Source organism: Echeneis naucrates, chromosome 6 (genome assembly GCF_900963305.1).
Source record: "Echeneis naucrates chromosome 6, fEcheNa1.1, whole genome shotgun sequence".
NCBI lineage: Eukaryota > Metazoa > Chordata > Actinopteri > Carangiformes > Echeneidae > Echeneis > Echeneis naucrates.
In genome coordinates, this window is record NC_042516.1 from 12,654,699 (window position 1) to 12,671,363 (window position 16,665).

Below are 16,665 nucleotides of genomic sequence, written 5' to 3' on the forward strand. Positions count from 1 at the left end.
TCTCCCCATGACGACACATTGCTCTCCGTTTGGCTGACTTTCTGCAAAACACGAAACAATGTTAAAGTTCTAAACCCAAATAGTTAAACACTCGTATTTTTTAAATGTCGCAGTTTGTCCAACTCAAATATGAGGTCAGATACGACAGACTGGTAAGAATCTCCCCTGCTGAAGGCCTCAGACCTCTGAACCTGCATAAGTAAATCATTTACACCGATAAATAAAATAAATTATTACACCAGCCAAACAGCGCAAGTTGATTACTCTTTGTGCTTGTTTGAACTTCAGGCATGAGATTTCTGACCAACACGTTAATTTGGATGAGCTTCAGTTTTTGCAAGCACACAAACTGCTGCCACTATTGCAGTTTGACGAACATCTTCATTTGTTCTGTTAAATGGCGCATCTGGCACCATTTATTTATTTATTTATCCAGTCGTTAATCTGGGAGGAGAGGCGGTAACAGGTTGAAAGTAACGATAGATTGAGCGCTAAAATTTGACTTAGTGACATTTAATATTTCCAATAGAAATGCGTTCATTGGCCGAGAGCCCCAGTCTCTGGTAAAAATGAAGATACAGCTATGCTGAATGACTTTAAGTCAGCATGGACAGAATAACGCCAGCTGAGCTCCCAATCGATCAGACTTCACTTAAAGCAACTGCTGAACTGCTGATTGGCATTTTCAGTCCAAAATGGCGGCGGGAGTCAGAAACACACCAAAGTTTGGTCTCATTTCTTCTTTACTCTTTGGGAAGGTTCTCAGATATCTAATATATCCAAACAGCAATAAAAACCCCACCAAATTTAATTTACTATATGATAAAACTGTTAATATGTATTTAATATTTACCATTAAGAAGATGGAATACAAATTTTTCCTTTAAAAATCAAAATAGCTTGAATTAAGTTCTGATCCAATTTTAATTGATCATTCCAGCTTTAGATTAAAAAGATGATAGGGTAATTGAAAATTATTTATATTTCTAATTATGTGAATGTTTTTTTTTTTTTTTCTTTCTTTTTTTTTTTTTTTTTACAGCTGTCTTATAGAGATCTAGATTATGATGGAAATTTCATGGCCAAAAAAACAAAACTGATTATTATAGATTAGTTTTGACTCAGTATATTGTATTTTTTTTGTGACCTGCATACAAATTTAGTTTCATGTGCAAACCTGCAAATGACAGTTTAAACCTTGAGTCTTGAATTTACAAAACATACAAAAAAAAAAAAAAGAAAACAAACAAACCAGCAAGCCAATGAATACACAAATAAAGAATAATCAAGTCTAAGCAAGTTAGTCTTGCAGAAATTTCTAAAGCTATCATGTCGCTTCTGATATCATTGCAAAAGTTTTCATTAACCCATAATCAAGTCATATAGACAAGTACTTTTAAGCTATACCATGCATTTTACAGAATTAAAGAAATTACCCCATAAACACTCATGCTCATTATTAAATAACTCATTTCTTTATTACTCAAAATATACAGCAATCTCAATACTGAAAGAATTCATTGGAGTTTTGAATTCACAGTCATACTTTCTATATACATGCTAGTTTCATCCCTCTTCAAGAAAAAGCAAGGAAAAGGAAGAAAAAATCTTTTCCATTCTAATGAATCTAGCAAATGTATTGTACACATTTCCAGTTAAAAGGATTTTTCAGACAGAAAAGGGAGTTCTGAATCATGGTAGGATCAAGTGGTTTCTTTTTTTGAAGTTAAAGCAAGCAAAACCAGTCAGCAAACACTGACTAATATAAGAGCAAAAAATATCATTCAAACACAAGAAAATCAAACGCTGTTCTATCATTGGTTTACAGTGTTTCTCCTCACAATGCTGAGCCTCAGCTACCTCAGTATGGGATCAGTGCTTCTTACAAGTGTATCATTACTTACCTAGTGTGCATCACCGTATTTTCACAGCTGCCTCTACAAACCCATTTTTTCTCAGTAACTAATGAAGGCACAAATTAAACACATTAATAGGAACCAAAAGTACACAAATAATTTATTCTTGAAAGACTAAACCGCATTGGACAGATCAATATACAAAGGTAAAGTTGATCAACTTAAAAATAATCTGTGCACATATTAAATGTTTTTAAATTACTCAGGTCAGAAAACCAGAGTTTTTTTTTTTTCTTTTTTCGAGAGGATAGGGAGCAAAGTCATGAATATGGGTATATTAAAATTTAGTTCTCACAAAAATAAACAATTTTACTTGTGTATAACTTACAGACTTGAAGGAAGAAGTACAGTCTGACATATGTAGTGTGAGGATGTTAACCTTCTTTAACGCCTCACAAAAATTTCACTGATGAAAATGGGCTCTTTCTGGCCCTTGCCCATGACTGATAAACTGAAAAATTCCCACTCTCACATCATTTGCACACTTAAAACTGGATTAAAAAGTGTCCATGTCTTTTGGTCCCTGTCCATTTAGCTCTCTGAAGTGCTACCATCCCTCTTCAGCATGTTATTGCCTTGCAAAAGTCGCTGTCTGCCCAACAAGTAACGTATTTAGCACGCAAAAAGTCAGTGTTGGTAAAGCAGCAGTCACTGAGGTCCAGTATCAGCTGGAAGGACACCTAGTGCTGGATGAGGTCAGGATGAGTGTGGGCCAGCTTGCTGAACCTCTTCCCTCTCTTGTTCTCTCTGGTCGGGGGGGGGACACTTAAGGCTCCTGTGGCAGCTTCTATCTTCTTCTGCCTTCCCAAGCTGGCGGTGGGTGATTTTTAAGACACAGTGTGTGTTTATGCATGTATCATTTCCTCCTGACCCTCAGTACGTCTCTGAATCCGAGTCATTGAGCTCTTCATCCTTGTAGAAACCCTCGTGATGGCTGATGTTGTTGAAGCTGCAGTAGGAGCTGTGCTCACTGCGCAGCACAGGCAGGCTGTCGAAGGTGACGCTCTTGGAGGGGCTGGTGGTGTAGTGGTTAATGGCACTGAAAGGGAGGGTGGGTGCCGGGGTGCAGGGGGACACAGGCATCATGGTGGCCAGGATGAGGGCTAAGCAGTCTGCCACATCTTTGTTGGGGGCACAAGCCAAGGCGGGTGTGTAACCTGAACAGTAAATGATATTGACATCACATCACCTGAAATTGTTATGCAGTACGTCAGCTATTATGTTTCCAAAAGGAACATGAGTGGGAAAAATTTTTAGAAAGTTAACAAGTAGCTTTAATATTCGAAATTTGAAGAGTTGAATCATTTTAACCTGGGAAATAAAAAGGAGCCTACAGCTCATGCTTGTTGTCTCCACTTATAAATGTACTTTGAAAACCAAAAATATAGAGGTGACTAATTATAATATAAGATATTAGTATAAGATACAATGCAAATTTACCATTTTCATCAACTGCAAGTACACTGGCTCCCTTTGCAAGCAGCTCTTGCACCACCACAGTCAATCCATTTCTTGCAGCCACATGTAGAGGCCTAAAAAAAGAAATGTACAACACAAATGTGCCAAGGATCAATCAGGTCAATATCATTGCGTGCCACTGCAGTGATGATTCAACCCGCCAGTTTTCTTAAAAGACTAATAATTGACTAGTATGAGTTAAGTGATACATACGTCTGTAAGGCGGCGTTAGTGGCATTTATGAGGTTTCGGTCCGTAATCTTCTCCAAAATCAATAAGGCACTGGTTTCATGTCCCTGTAGAAAGGTGTAATGTACAATGAATATAACCAAAATGAGTGACAACTTATCTAGTAAATACACATTTATAATATTTCATACTTGAGAAAAATAGCTGCCGCTGTAAAATGAGAGAAGAGTGACACCTCATGGTGATACACACCTTACTGCAGGCAAGATGAAGAGCAGTGTTCTTCACAGCATCCTGCAGAGTGAGATCTGCTTTTGCACTGCTCACCAGCAGTTCTAACAGTGAAGGTGAGAGGATACAACATAAAAAAAACATAATTAAAGTTTATTCAATAAAATATCACGCCTCCAAAAACACATTTCTTATTCTCTTGATTTAAGTGGAGAAGCATTCATACCAACAGCATTTGTCTGGCCATTCTCAGCAGCCATCATGAGGGAGGTCTTTCCTGCAGTGTCAACACCGTTGACTTGAGCATTGTGGCTCAGCAGCAGCTGGAGACACTCTACGTGGTCTGTAAAGGCTGCAGCATGTAGCGGGGTCCTGCACAAATAACAAAATTTCAAGGCACATGTTAAATCAGTAATCCTATCTAACACAAATCTTTCATTGGAATGGTTTAATTCCCTAGAATAAATCTTTTGCATTAGATTACAAAACTTTTGAGGCTGCATTCTTGCTGTAATTTGCCCTGTATAAGCAGGAATACCTGTTTTTGCTGTCTTTGGTATTGACAATGGCAGGACCTAGAGTGTCTATCAGCATTTCAGCTGCACCTTCATTGTCATGGATCCTAAAGCAGAGACAGGAACCACATTATTTTCCACTGAAGGTTTGATCCTCACATACACAGAGATAAAAACAGAGGACAGCAGAGGATCTTACACAGCACAGTGGAGGGGGCTGAAAGAATTGCCTTCGGCCCTGTGAAAAACTTCCTGCTCCAGCAAAACCTCTACGCATGTATCATGACCTGCAGGAGAAAATATAGTGAGCATTAGCTGCATCAGCCTTCGGCTCTGGGTGCTCACAACTGACGCTTGGTGCATAAAGAAATTATACAAAAAAACAAGAACAAGATTTGAAAACTAAAATGTGTATGTCAATTTTAAACTTGGTGCATGTGTGCATTTAAGACCATCCATTAGCAAACATTATCCAGATGTTATTTCTTTTTCAGAGTTCTTCAAAGCCTCATCTCTGTACCATTGTAGCAGGCCCAGTGCAGTGGGGTGTAGCCTTGGTTGTCTGTTAAGACAGGGAGTGTTTCCACTGATTGGGCAGCATGCAGCAGGCCTCCCAATACCCCAGTGTGTCCACATGCTGCTGCCAGGTGGATTGGAGTGCGCCCTTTACAGTCTCGCACCAGAAAGTTTGCGCTGTGCTGAAGCAAGGCTTCCACACATTCCTCATGACCAGTCACTGCCTGTGGACAGAAAGCAGTTTGTACAAATGATTGATTATATGCTGAATGATGACAATGTAATTGAATGTATGGGAGCTACTCAGTTTTTGTTTCTTCCAAGAATAAAGAGAACAGAGTTTTTCTTTATGGTTTCAGATTTGGGCTGCTCTATGCAGATTAAAAACCTACATGTGAAACAGATTACTACAATTTGGCACAAGGGTTAAAAAAAAAAAAAATCTCATGAGAATAATGGCATGTCCTTACTCCTCTATGCAGGGCCGTCCTACCCCACTTGTCTTTGGCTTCTACATTGGCTCCCTTATTCAACAGTGAATACACGCAATCTGTATGTCCACTCAAGACGGAAAGCATCAGAGGGGTTCTACAATATAAGAAACAATAATGCAAGCGATGAGAACTCAAGGGGGAGGGGAAAAAAAAAAAAAGTCACCAAAAAAAAGTTTTACTTACTGTCCATTCCCATCTTGGATATCTACTGCACTCTGAAGATCAGCATTTCCAATCAGCAAACGCAAACATTCTGAATGACCATTGGTAGCTTTAAAGACAGAGCGAAAAAACTCCCTCAGCATTACTCACAATGCTATTTTTGAGCAAAGTCATCACCATCTCCAAGTACATACCTGCAGCATGGATGGGGGTTCGCTTCAAGGTGAAGTCTTTGACGAGGATGGAGGCTCCTTGGTTGATTAGAACGTCCACACACTCTACATGACCTTTAAAGGCAGCCAAGTCTAATGGTGTACGCCCTTGGTTGTTTCTCACATCAAGATCCAGAAGAGACTGTACCAGAACTTCCATAGCATGGTGATGACCATGGTATGCCTGAAAGAATGATTTACCACAAATAAATGAACATAACCTGGATTAAGGACAATGACTTTATTAGACTAATACACTACGCTACTCACAGCGAGGTGCAAGGGGCTGACGGGAGCTCTGACGTCAGAGTCATTGAGGATGTCTGTTCCTGAGGTTTCCATTAGCTGGACAAAACAAATGCATAAAACCAAGTTCACACTCCAGATGAACAGCTCAGGATCAAAATACTCTAATCAATGTGAGTAATGTGGCATACTGTATACCCAAAAAATCCCAAAAATGCATAAGAAAGAAAGCACAAATTCTACTCACCACATCGAGAGGCGTTTCACTCGCAATCTGTAATGCAGAGTAGAGGAGGCATTAAACAGTATAATAGTTAATAAATGCAGACTAATTAATTGTCATGTGATGTTTATATTGGAGTGGGGTTCTCACCAGCTCCAGACAGAGGCGATGTCCATATGCAGAGGCATAGTGCACAGCATTATAGCCCTGATTGTCCCGGATCCCTGGATTTGCATCGTTTCGCAGTAAGTATTCCAGGCACCTGAACACACAACGAAGAGGCTGTTGTCAAGGAAACAAGATCTTTTTTAACTTTTACTGAGCATAACTGACATTGCCACAGAGCTTTAATCCATAAAACCTTCAAACATAACCTGGCTGCCACACAGCCACCAATTCCTTTTAAAAGCAGAATCGTTTAAATATTACTGACTTTCCATCTGTGTCAGAGGCAGCAGCATAGTGGAGCGGACTGCACCCTCGTTCGTCCAGGTCATTGACACTAGCTCCAGAGCCCACCAGAGCAAACAGGCACTGGTAATTACAGTTGGCAGCAGCGTAGTGCAGGGGGGTCCTGGATAAGCAAATACGACTCAGTTCACAAATCAAACGTGCTGGCACAAGACAAACTCTTGATCTAAATCAAAATGCTACAAACCTGCCAAAACTGTCCTTCCTATTAAAGTCTGCACCCGTGTTGAGGAGAAGATTGAGGCATTCCAAGTTTCTGAGGGGGATAAAGAGATTTATATGACCATGAAGGGATAACTAGAAAGATACTGTTTTTGCTCCGGGCCATGAACTATTTTAAAAATTAATAATATATTAATATTCAAAACTCCATTCCTGCACTTACCCTCCAGCAGCTGCAGCATGTAAACAGGTCCTTCCAAAGTCATCAGGAGTATCAATATCAAAGCCTGCACAGAGTAAAGGGCAGGTTTCTAAATACACTGCTTACTCTGCTGAAAAAACAATTTAGACTTTTGACTCAAAATCTGTACAATTCTAATGCAAGACTTTTATAATTTTGCATTGTGGACAGTACAGAAAATTTATAAAAATCTGCTCACCTGAGGACAGGAGCTTTCGGCAGCAGTCAGAGAATCCACTGAGAGCAGCCAAATGCAAAGGGAACATACCATGAACCCCTCGTCTGAAAGAGACACATTTGTATTTATTTAGCCAGCGTCACGGATGCTTAACAAAGGGCAGGAACTTACTATTAATACTACAGGACCATCAGTAATCATCTATGTCCGTTGTGTAACATTCAATTCGTGTCAGCTTGGTTTAAGCAAACAGCTTTTTCAAACTGTGTGAAATTGCCTAAAAGTTGCTCAAAAGGGCTGACCCGCCTGACTTACTTAGCTGTATCGGCTCTGTTGGTGATGAGGGTGTTGATGAGGAGCTCGTGTCCGTATCGGGCGGCAATGTGTAGTGGTGTATTTCCATTTTTATCTTCACAGTCAATTTCAGCACCTTAGGAGGGAAAAAAAACAAACAAACAACCCAAGTACTCAGCAAGCATTACACCACCAAGCACTTTTAATATTGCTGTTCAGAGGTAAATAATGTTGGAGAGGCTGAATCTCTAGAAGAGCTCACCATTTTCGATGATTGCTTGAGACCGAGAAAACCTCCCGTGAATGGCTGTCATGTGGAGGGGAGTCTTACCATCTTTGCTCTGAAATCACACAAAGGTGACAGTATCAGCGCTGGTCTCAATTACTAAGTACACCACCTGCTCACCTACACCCACATGCACATACATCATGCCCCCAGCAACAGCAACAACTCAAACAACTGAAAAAAAAACCCAAAACAAAACAAAACAAGAGAAAAGCCTTCTACTACTTCACAACACACAAATAAGAGTGACTGTTTCAACACTGTTTCGTAATCCCAAATATGCAGCACTTTAAATCATTTCAAATTAAATACATTTTCTCTTAAATTCTAAAGCAACCCCCTTTCCAAGTGGTGTAAGACAAATTCTGGATTTTCACCTTGATGTTGACATCTGCCCCGTTGCACACTAGCAGTTCCAGGCAGAGCGCCCCATGGCGTGAGGCAGCAGTAAAATGGAGAGGTGCAAAGCCCTTCTCGTTCACCTGGTTGACATTAGCTCCACATTCAATGAGCTCATTCACCACCACGTCTTGCCCATTGTAGCAGGCTACATGGAGTGGAGTGTTGCCATATGCGTTAGGTTCATTAATCTAAGTGGGAGGATAGACAAAGAGTAAGAGCTCAGCTGTAACTTTCAGCAGAAATGGTACAGATAAAGATTGATACTTTTACGAACAATGTAGAAATCTGACCAGTTTTAATTCAAAACACTTCCTGATCAGGTTATAGGTTCTAGCAGACAGTATAGTGACAATAAGCTTGTGTAAAACTTACATCCACCCCCAAATCCAGGAGGTATTTGACAACACTAATCATTCCACTAGAGGCTGCTGCATGGAGGGGAGTATAAGATTTTTTATCTTTGCAGGCCACCTCAGCCCCATGAGATGCCAGTAACTTCACCACTTCTATGTGCCCTAGGGGGAAAAAAAAAAAACGTATAATTTGAATGTGCAAACAAGATACAACAGAAATATGTCATATAGCCATACTTGGCTGTGCTGAGCAACATTCTTTCAGCAAACAGGACAGACAGTACAATGCAATGACAGTTTCAAAATGTTGTGGTTTCATTTGTTAAATGCAATCTTATGTCAAAATGTAACTGTGACAGATCAAACTACATTTCCTCCAAAAGGACCCAAGATAAATAAAAATATTTCACTGTATTACAACGTACTTCAAAATTAATCATTCTAATTAAATCAAATTAATAGAATCCTTAAATTCCTATGTTATTAGATAAAGTCACATAAAAACGAACAGTATGATGTTAAACATCTATGTGGTTGAATCATTACCCATGTAAGCTGCCCAGTGGATTGCACGGCGGTCCTTCTTGTCAAAGGCATTGATGTTTGCTCCTCTGGAGAGCAAGAGCCTCACCATCTAAAGGCAGCAATAGGAAAACTTAATTTCAAGTCTAATTTCTTTAATTCATCTTCTACTGCTTATCTTTTTCCAGGAAGTGGGGGTTGCTGGAGCCAAACCCAGCTCACATTGGGTGAGGGCGGGCTACATCCTGGATAGGTCGCCAGTCCATCATTGGGGCAACACACAGAGACAGACAAAGACAAACAACCACTCACACTCACGCTCAGACCTACAATTTACAGTCACCAATTAACCTAAGCATGCATGTCTTTGGCCAGTGGGAGGAAACCGGAGTACCCAGTGTAAACCCACACAAGCACGGGGAGAACATGCAACCTCTGTGCAGAAAGGCCCCAGGCCAGGGAACACAACCCATGACCTTCTTGTTGTGGGGCAACAACGCTAACCACTATGCCGCCATGCTACCCTCAAGTCTGATTTTATTAATGAAATTTAATTGGAAAAAAATTATTGTTCAATTTTAGAGACATGTCTTTTTAAAATTTTTCTAATTCCTACCATTGCTATTTAATAAAACAAAAAAAAAAAAAAAAAACGCATTCAATTACTTGATTACTACGACCGGTTTGTATAGCTGTGACGAGTACAGTTTGTCTTTATGTTTGGATTTGTACAACTCCCATATCAAAAGGATTATTATCACACTGTCCAACCTTGATTTTAACATTCATTGACACAACAAAGACTGAGCTTAGCAATCTATTAAAAATATGATGTAAAATTTGTAATTCTAGGAGACAAAAGATACTGAACTCCACTGATTATCTTTCAATACATACTGCACAAAAAACACAAAATCGCTGGGTAACTTTGCAAAAAATAAGGACAGACAAAGACCAATGGTGAAAGGAAAACCTCACAACTGCATGTTTGCCCAACTAATTGTTTTAGTATTGGTTATGACGGTTAAATAGTGGCGGAGTTGTTCAGGATGTTGATCCTTGCATCTCACATTTCTTGAATGGATTAAAATGTAGCCATTGTTCAGTTGTTCTCTTGGTACAATGTTCACTGTGTTTACACATTTATGAGGCAAGAAGGAACACTTCCTTTCTATAACAGCTGGACAACACAGTCAATATCAACTCTACAGTGATGGAATTAAAAACTATGTGTGCAGTCCATTTTCCTTTGGTAGAAAAGTAATGAGGCAATTAAAGATTTAAAACGCAATAAAGACAGGACAGACTGTACAGTTACACAGTGAGCCCAAGTTTAAGGGAATTGATATTAAATTTCCATCCATTAAGGTAAAACTAAATCAATACTAAAGGCATTAAAACACTCAATTAGTAGGAGTACAACCCGCAGATGAAACACACACTACTTTACCTCAAGATGACCACTGAAGGCTGCATGGTGCAGCGCAGTCCGGCCTGCCCTATCCGACACATTCACATTGCTAAGCAGTGGGACAAGGGCTTCAGCGCAGCGGACAGCCTTATTGGCTGCAGCAATATGAAGCGGCGTCTGCCAGTTCTTGTCTCGGGCATTTACGTCTGCAGAGTGTTTCAGCAAGACCTGCACAGCCTCCTGAAAGAAGTCATCAATGTAGGTGTGTATTGTCTAGATGCATAAAACAAATGAGTGGTAGACAAAAAAAAACAAAAAACAAAAACATCCACATACCTCACTGCAGGAAGCCACAGCCCGGTGCAGAGGAGTGAGCCACTTGTTATCTTTGGCATTTACTCTGGCACCTACAAGTCAGAGAACTTTGACTATTTAAGGCCATCCAGACATATGACACCTGGTTCAGCATTTTAATAAAATGACCGAAGCCTTTTCAACAGAAATGAAAACCTTTTTTGTAATAACTCCAACTGTGTGAACATGAGAAATGAGATTGCGAAGGGTATATGTAGAGCTATTTCACATTATTGAATACAGATGCACAATCTGGCTACAAAAGCATAAAAATATTCTGAGTGTCACATTTGAAATATGACATTGTGCTCTCACGCAGGGTAACGTTATTCACCAATTCTTTCAATCGCCAAAAAAGATAAACCATTGTGTCAAAACCTACATATAAAGCAGGGAGCAGAAAGGTGATGATGATTTTGCCAAATTTCTGGGTAGATGTCAATATTATAGAAAACTATACATGCTGATTTGACATGATTAATTTAGCTATATCCATCTCATTCCATAATTTGGTGGTTGTGGTTATATTTGACTTAAATAGCACGATTACATCGATTCCTCATTTTAAAATTCATACCTGAAAGAATCAGCAGCTCTATAATTTCAGCATCTCCTAGATAGGCAGCCGCATGCAGTGGAGTTCGCTTCTCATTGTCCTGGGAACAGAAAAACAACACCATGATTAAAAACATTACATTTACACATTAAACTTCTTTCTCCACTATGTACAGGCAAATTTGGTCATGATGTATTGGGCAATATTTTTTAATCTTTACTGTTTGCAATTTTACAATAAGAAAAAAAAAAACCAAAACAAAACACAGAATATATTAAAGAGCCATTTAATATTCAAGGTGACACCATCATCATCCAAGGCACAACATATAGTCTGTACCCTGAAGGCTTCCAGTGAAACACAAGCATGTACAAACTAGCCTTATTTTGAAACAAACAACCCCAAGCAAAGCAGTAACTATGAGGTAGCTATTAAAAAGCAGAGCCAGATCATGCAGTAGGAACTGTAGAAATGTTCCTACTGCATGATCTGGCTCATGGATTTATTCTTCATTGAAAGACTTGAGGTTTTTCAAGGATAATTATACACTGGAGGTTTTGAATTCAGTGGTGTTTGGATGTTTTTAAAATGTAACAATAATAAAAGGAAACTGGTGCAGATTCAGTGAGAGGCTGTGGGGATTACCTGTGCATTCACATCCTCTTTTTTGAATATGAGTGAACGTACTTCATCTGGGTCGACATTGAAAATAGCTTTCAGCAAAGCAGGCTGTAAAAAAAAAAAGATTATCAGACTGGGAATAGGTATAGGTACGATTTGAGAAAACAATAACCATTCACACCTTGGAAGCTTTAGACTTAAGGCAGACTTTGAGATCTTCATCTTCAAGCACCACAATACATACACGATTCATTTGCTCTGGGATTACACAATTATATTTAGGCTTCTACAGAGAACTGCAATACTGTTGTTAGAAAATCTTTTTAAAAAGAATTTTAACAAAATGGTGACTCCAGAAAGAAGAGAATGATGGAGAGGCCCTCAGGAATGAAACTGACAAACGCTGAGTAGCTAATTTCTAATTCAGTTTGGTCTGTTTACAGTCTGTTGGTGCACCAGAAGCCCATGTACACACCATGCCAGACAGAGAAATACAACAATCTTTAAGCAAATGGAGAAGTGTACTCCTAATGACTGATGTACTATCCATCTTCAGTTTTTCTCCAACAGATTTAAAAGTTTAGCATTACTAGCATCTTGAGGCAGACTGCATTTTTAACATAGAGAAAAAGGCAATAATGTGGAAAAGAAAAAAACTATCCACAGTTGATCCCGTTTACAATTACAAAAGGTGCCGAATATGGTAAATGTCAAACCAAGGTGCCCCTTAAAAAAAACAAAACAAAAAACAACTGGAGATAAGGAAAGTGTTGTTGAAGTTCTTTGTGAAGTCTGACTCCCAAGGACCATGTCTTCCTTTGGGGAGTATTCACGGAGCAAATGCCCTTTCTACATAAAGGTGAATGTACCCATAATCTTGAAAAGGTAAGACTGCCAAAAGAGACATTCAACTATGATCACAATGAGGAAAGGCATTAATAGCATTGGAGGTAGTTTAGGTGATTCATTGTTGAAACATTTAGCCAATACTTCCCATAAAACAGGACTGTCTCATGCCACCTGCAAAGTCCCTGAAGAACGAGTTGGAACTCAGTAACCAGTGCTCCAACATGACAGGCTTAAAAATTAACTGTAACGACAGGCTCTTATCCATGCAATTGCTTACAATTACTTAACAGTTCTGACAATAAGAAATCTGACAACCTGAAGTGTTGTTTTCAATAATAAAATGCAGTCTCCAATGAAAACATTTCTAGTATTTACACCATCACTAACTTGTCAGCAAATCATTATTTTACCAAACTATAAGCAAAAAGAGTCAAGTTAGTATTATTATTTCATTTTTCAGCCTCGTCTTTCACAGTATCAAGATGGCTGTTGACCACCTGTAAACTTTAATTCTAGTAAGCATATCATCAAAATTTTTTAGTGTCATTTTCCCCCCCATTAACAAGTACAGCATCTCTAATGTAACAACTTTTAATTGAAAAGAATGCTGAAATAAAGGCCCCCAATAATAGTCACAAACAGTATGAATAAAAATCAACAGACAACATATTGGCCAGCTCAGAATTGCTGTGCTCCCCCATCTGATCCTCCATAACACCAGCAGCGTATTTGATCAGGCAGTTTTCCACTGCCTGTGGGAGGAGGCTGGCATGGATGGGGAGAACAGTGAGGGCAGGGGATCCCATCCAGAGGCTGCAACTGGTTACCCATGAAAGAACCAGATGGAACATTCCTAGCTTCCACAAAAAATTAACTCTTTCATGAGTATAGCCCTGTTTCTAAAAAACAAATGAAGCAATCATGTTGGGCTTACAGCTGCAACCGATTAGAAGTAATTTCCATGAATAGCATCTGCAAAATACAAATGCTGTGCAAAACCTAAGCTACAAAAGCACAAGGTTACTATTACAAAAGGAACCAGGAGTCAGCAGGATTTAAACGTCACCTGGTCCAATGCTCGGTTCCAATGAGAACTGAACTAGCATGTCTGTTTGTTATTAGCGCTCTGAATAAAATAATAATAATAATAATACAGAAAATTTTGTTCATTAAGATCTCATTATATTTAACTCACCTGAAGGCCACCCAGCTGGCTAATTAGGTATGAGACTTAAGACATACAACTAATCAAACAGTTTGATCCATGTACGTAACTAACTACAAAACTGGCTGAACTGAAATGCTTCCCAGTATGTCTCTGTGGCTAACAGGGTACTTAAAGCTGAGCATGCTAGCAGACACTTTCACCTTTAGCTGACAAGAATAATTTTAAATAACTACTATACACAGTGACATAGATGTGATCAAAATTTGATATGACAAATAAGGATGAGATATGCTTTATACTCATACAAATTCGAGCCACACGACACATTTCAGTAATCAGACTGATGTAAGTATTTAAAATAGACTGGGCAAAGACTGCCATTACCATCTCGGGAACCAGTATCTTACAGGCTCATTTGAAAAAATATAAGGCCTTTCATTCAGGCATTATAATACCCATAAATATCTGCAGGGTGCAATGGAGATTACAGTTATGAAACATACATTCAGGGTACCAGGCAGGCAATTGAGCTTTTTTGACTACTCCATTTAACAATCCTGAATATCCTCCACAGTGACAAGGAGAGGACAAATCTGCATTTTGCTGCTTTCAGTTCGGCGGTGCTGCGCAATCGGTGTAGGAGATTTTCTATGCTTCTCTAGCTGCACGACTGTACACCTCCTCTCCTCATACAAGCCAGCCTAGTTAATACCATCACCATGGAGACAGCTCTTTGGCAACTCCACTGGCTCACAGGAGCCCAGGCACACAATCACCCTCTCACACACACACACACACACACACACACACACAATGAAAGGCACATGCACAAACATAATATCCTACAAGAATAGCAGGCATGTGCAAAACACGGGTCTTAAATGATAACAAAGAGCTATTCTCGTTTGCACGAGTAGGTGGCAAGTGTTTAACACAGTTAGAGGACATGTCTAATTTAGTCCCTGCAAATATTTATTGTAACCATTACACAGCAGTTTCCCTGCATGTATTTATGTAACCGAAATATATGAATGCTGAATGACTACTCCTTAAGAGCAGATAGAAAAGGTTTTTCTCACTTGCAGCGTTTACAAGAGGACAAACATTTGATCGCACAAGATCAACGACACAACTTGTCTCTTATAAAACCCGCTTAAAAAAAAAAGCCATTCACAACACTGGCAACAAAACTGAACTGACCAGGGTAGAGATTTCACTAAACGGAGGACAGATGAAAATTCAATTGTACATTTTTGTTATGGTGACGTTCAAAAGTATTCTTTTCATATTTGCAGTGAATATGTGTAATCAGAGAACCTCCCCAACTGAGGAAGTTCACATGTATTTCTGTCCCAAGCGGCCAGTTGTCACAGTAATGTCACACTCAACAGATCTCTTCAGTTGGTCAGGTAATCGTGTCAAGACCCATCGCAGAAATTATGTGTCTGATTAAATCACCGATTCGCTTGCAAACCACAGTTAAAACTAAACCCAACCTTTTTGTCACAACATGCTAACTGGTGCCTTTCTAACTGAGTGGCTGGTGGCATTTCGCTCAGGCTATGGCTAATTGCTGGAGATAAACACTGGCTCATTAGCTGGTTACAACTCTATAACCGCTTGACCATGTGTCTCGGTGCAAGTCAGTGATGCCTCTGAACATCGCCTAAAACATAACCCCACATATATTCACCTGACAGCATTATGCTTAAGTTTTACCCCAAATGTTACTGCCTAATCTGTAGCATCCCAACAAATGCTTTGGGGAAACCTGGAGAGCTGAGCAGACTCGAATTACATTCCGCTGGCGATGGTTGAAATTCGGGGAAGCTAGCTAGCTTTAGGTTAGCCAGGCAACATTCGCTCTGACTTAGCTCAGCTTTTGACACAACAAACACCTACCTGGTCTCGAATTTTGAGAACCACCATATTTCAAAGATTTCAACTGTTATCGTGCAGATTCATAAAGGGATATTTGTCTCCTTCCAAATAGCAGTGTTAGATCTCGGCTGCTCTCCCGCTGGTCCGCTAGGCCTAGCGTGACGCTAACTTAGCTCCCTTGCTAGCTCCCTAACCTATGGCACGAAAGCAGAGGAATAGCGGAAACACCATAACATTGCCGCCACCATACTTCCCCCTCCCAAAAAGATCGATTTTCATAGGTTAAACGCAGCGGACGTGCCAGTGAAGGAGCTTGTGATTGGTTGTTGCCATCAGCGCTCCAAGACAGACGCACCGTGTTCAATATTACATCGCTGTGTACGTTCACCTATAAGCACGTTTAGCCGATGAAACGAATAGTTTTAATATAGCTATCCGCCACAAAATTAATCATCATCATATTCGTACAATCTGACTGCTCCATAAATGCATATGCGTGTGGCTCCCCTTGGCGGGCTATTAGGTTACAGCTACTTGTTACACTATACACACGGAGTTTTCTTTAAGTTACACTAAACCGGGGAGCGATGCTAACAATGCAGTCGGAAGAGGAGTCACTGAGGACAAATGCCAACAGCAATATTATGTCAGGAAGAGGATTTTCTCCGGACGTGCGATCGGTCACTGAATCATCCTTCTTCAAGAAGGTAGCCACACGGACCTTTGTGAGATCATATAGAAGGCAGTTCATAGT

At 39.7% G+C, this 16,665-nt stretch overlaps 2 protein-coding genes across 2 annotated transcripts in view; one reads left to right on the forward strand and one right to left on the reverse strand.

Moving 5' to 3' along the window:
- Window positions 1–1,991: 1,991 nt before the first annotated feature.
- On the reverse strand, window positions 1,992–16,106 carry ankrd28b (ankyrin repeat domain 28b). Its single transcript, XM_029503320.1, has 28 exons — window positions 15,933–16,106; window positions 12,038–12,121; window positions 11,414–11,492; window positions 10,819–10,889; window positions 10,522–10,722; window positions 9,096–9,183; window positions 8,569–8,711; window positions 8,172–8,384; window positions 7,771–7,849; window positions 7,530–7,644; window positions 7,236–7,318; window positions 7,019–7,082; window positions 6,821–6,889; window positions 6,596–6,736; window positions 6,313–6,424; window positions 6,187–6,213; window positions 5,964–6,038; window positions 5,676–5,877; window positions 5,503–5,590; window positions 5,296–5,413; window positions 4,830–5,049; window positions 4,509–4,596; window positions 4,333–4,416; window positions 4,021–4,166; window positions 3,816–3,898; window positions 3,588–3,670; window positions 3,357–3,448; window positions 1,992–3,073 (listed from the first exon to the last, which is right to left on the reverse strand). Exons 1-28 carry the CDS (start codon window positions 15,957–15,959, stop codon window positions 2,790–2,792), a joined length of 3,159 nt encoding a protein of 1,052 aa, XP_029359180.1. The 5' UTR covers window positions 15,960–16,106; the 3' UTR covers window positions 1,992–2,789.
- A 460-nt stretch (window positions 16,107–16,566) lies between these two features.
- hdac9b (histone deacetylase 9b) overlaps window positions 16,567–16,665 on the forward strand; it is a 37,545-nt gene continuing 37,446 nt past the window's right edge. The window contains exon 1 of the mRNA XM_029503326.1: window positions 16,567–16,618. The gene's annotated coding sequence lies outside the window, so the exon portion shown is untranslated. The remainder of the gene's footprint in view (window positions 16,619–16,665) is intronic.

Excerpts from the sequence above, each read along its gene's own strand:
- ankrd28b (XM_029503320.1), bottom strand. The coding sequence starts at position 15,959 with ATGGTGGTTCTCAAAATTCGAGACCAG. Across the intron at positions 7,645-7,770 it reads TCAAGCAATCATCGAAAATG|GTGCTGAAATTGACTGTGAA; the intron begins GTGAGCTCTTCT and ends TTCCCTCCTAAG. Across the intron at positions 3,074-3,356 it reads ACTTGCAGTTGATGAAAATG|GTTACACACCCGCCTTGGCT; the intron begins GTAAATTTGCAT and ends TTTACTGTTCAG.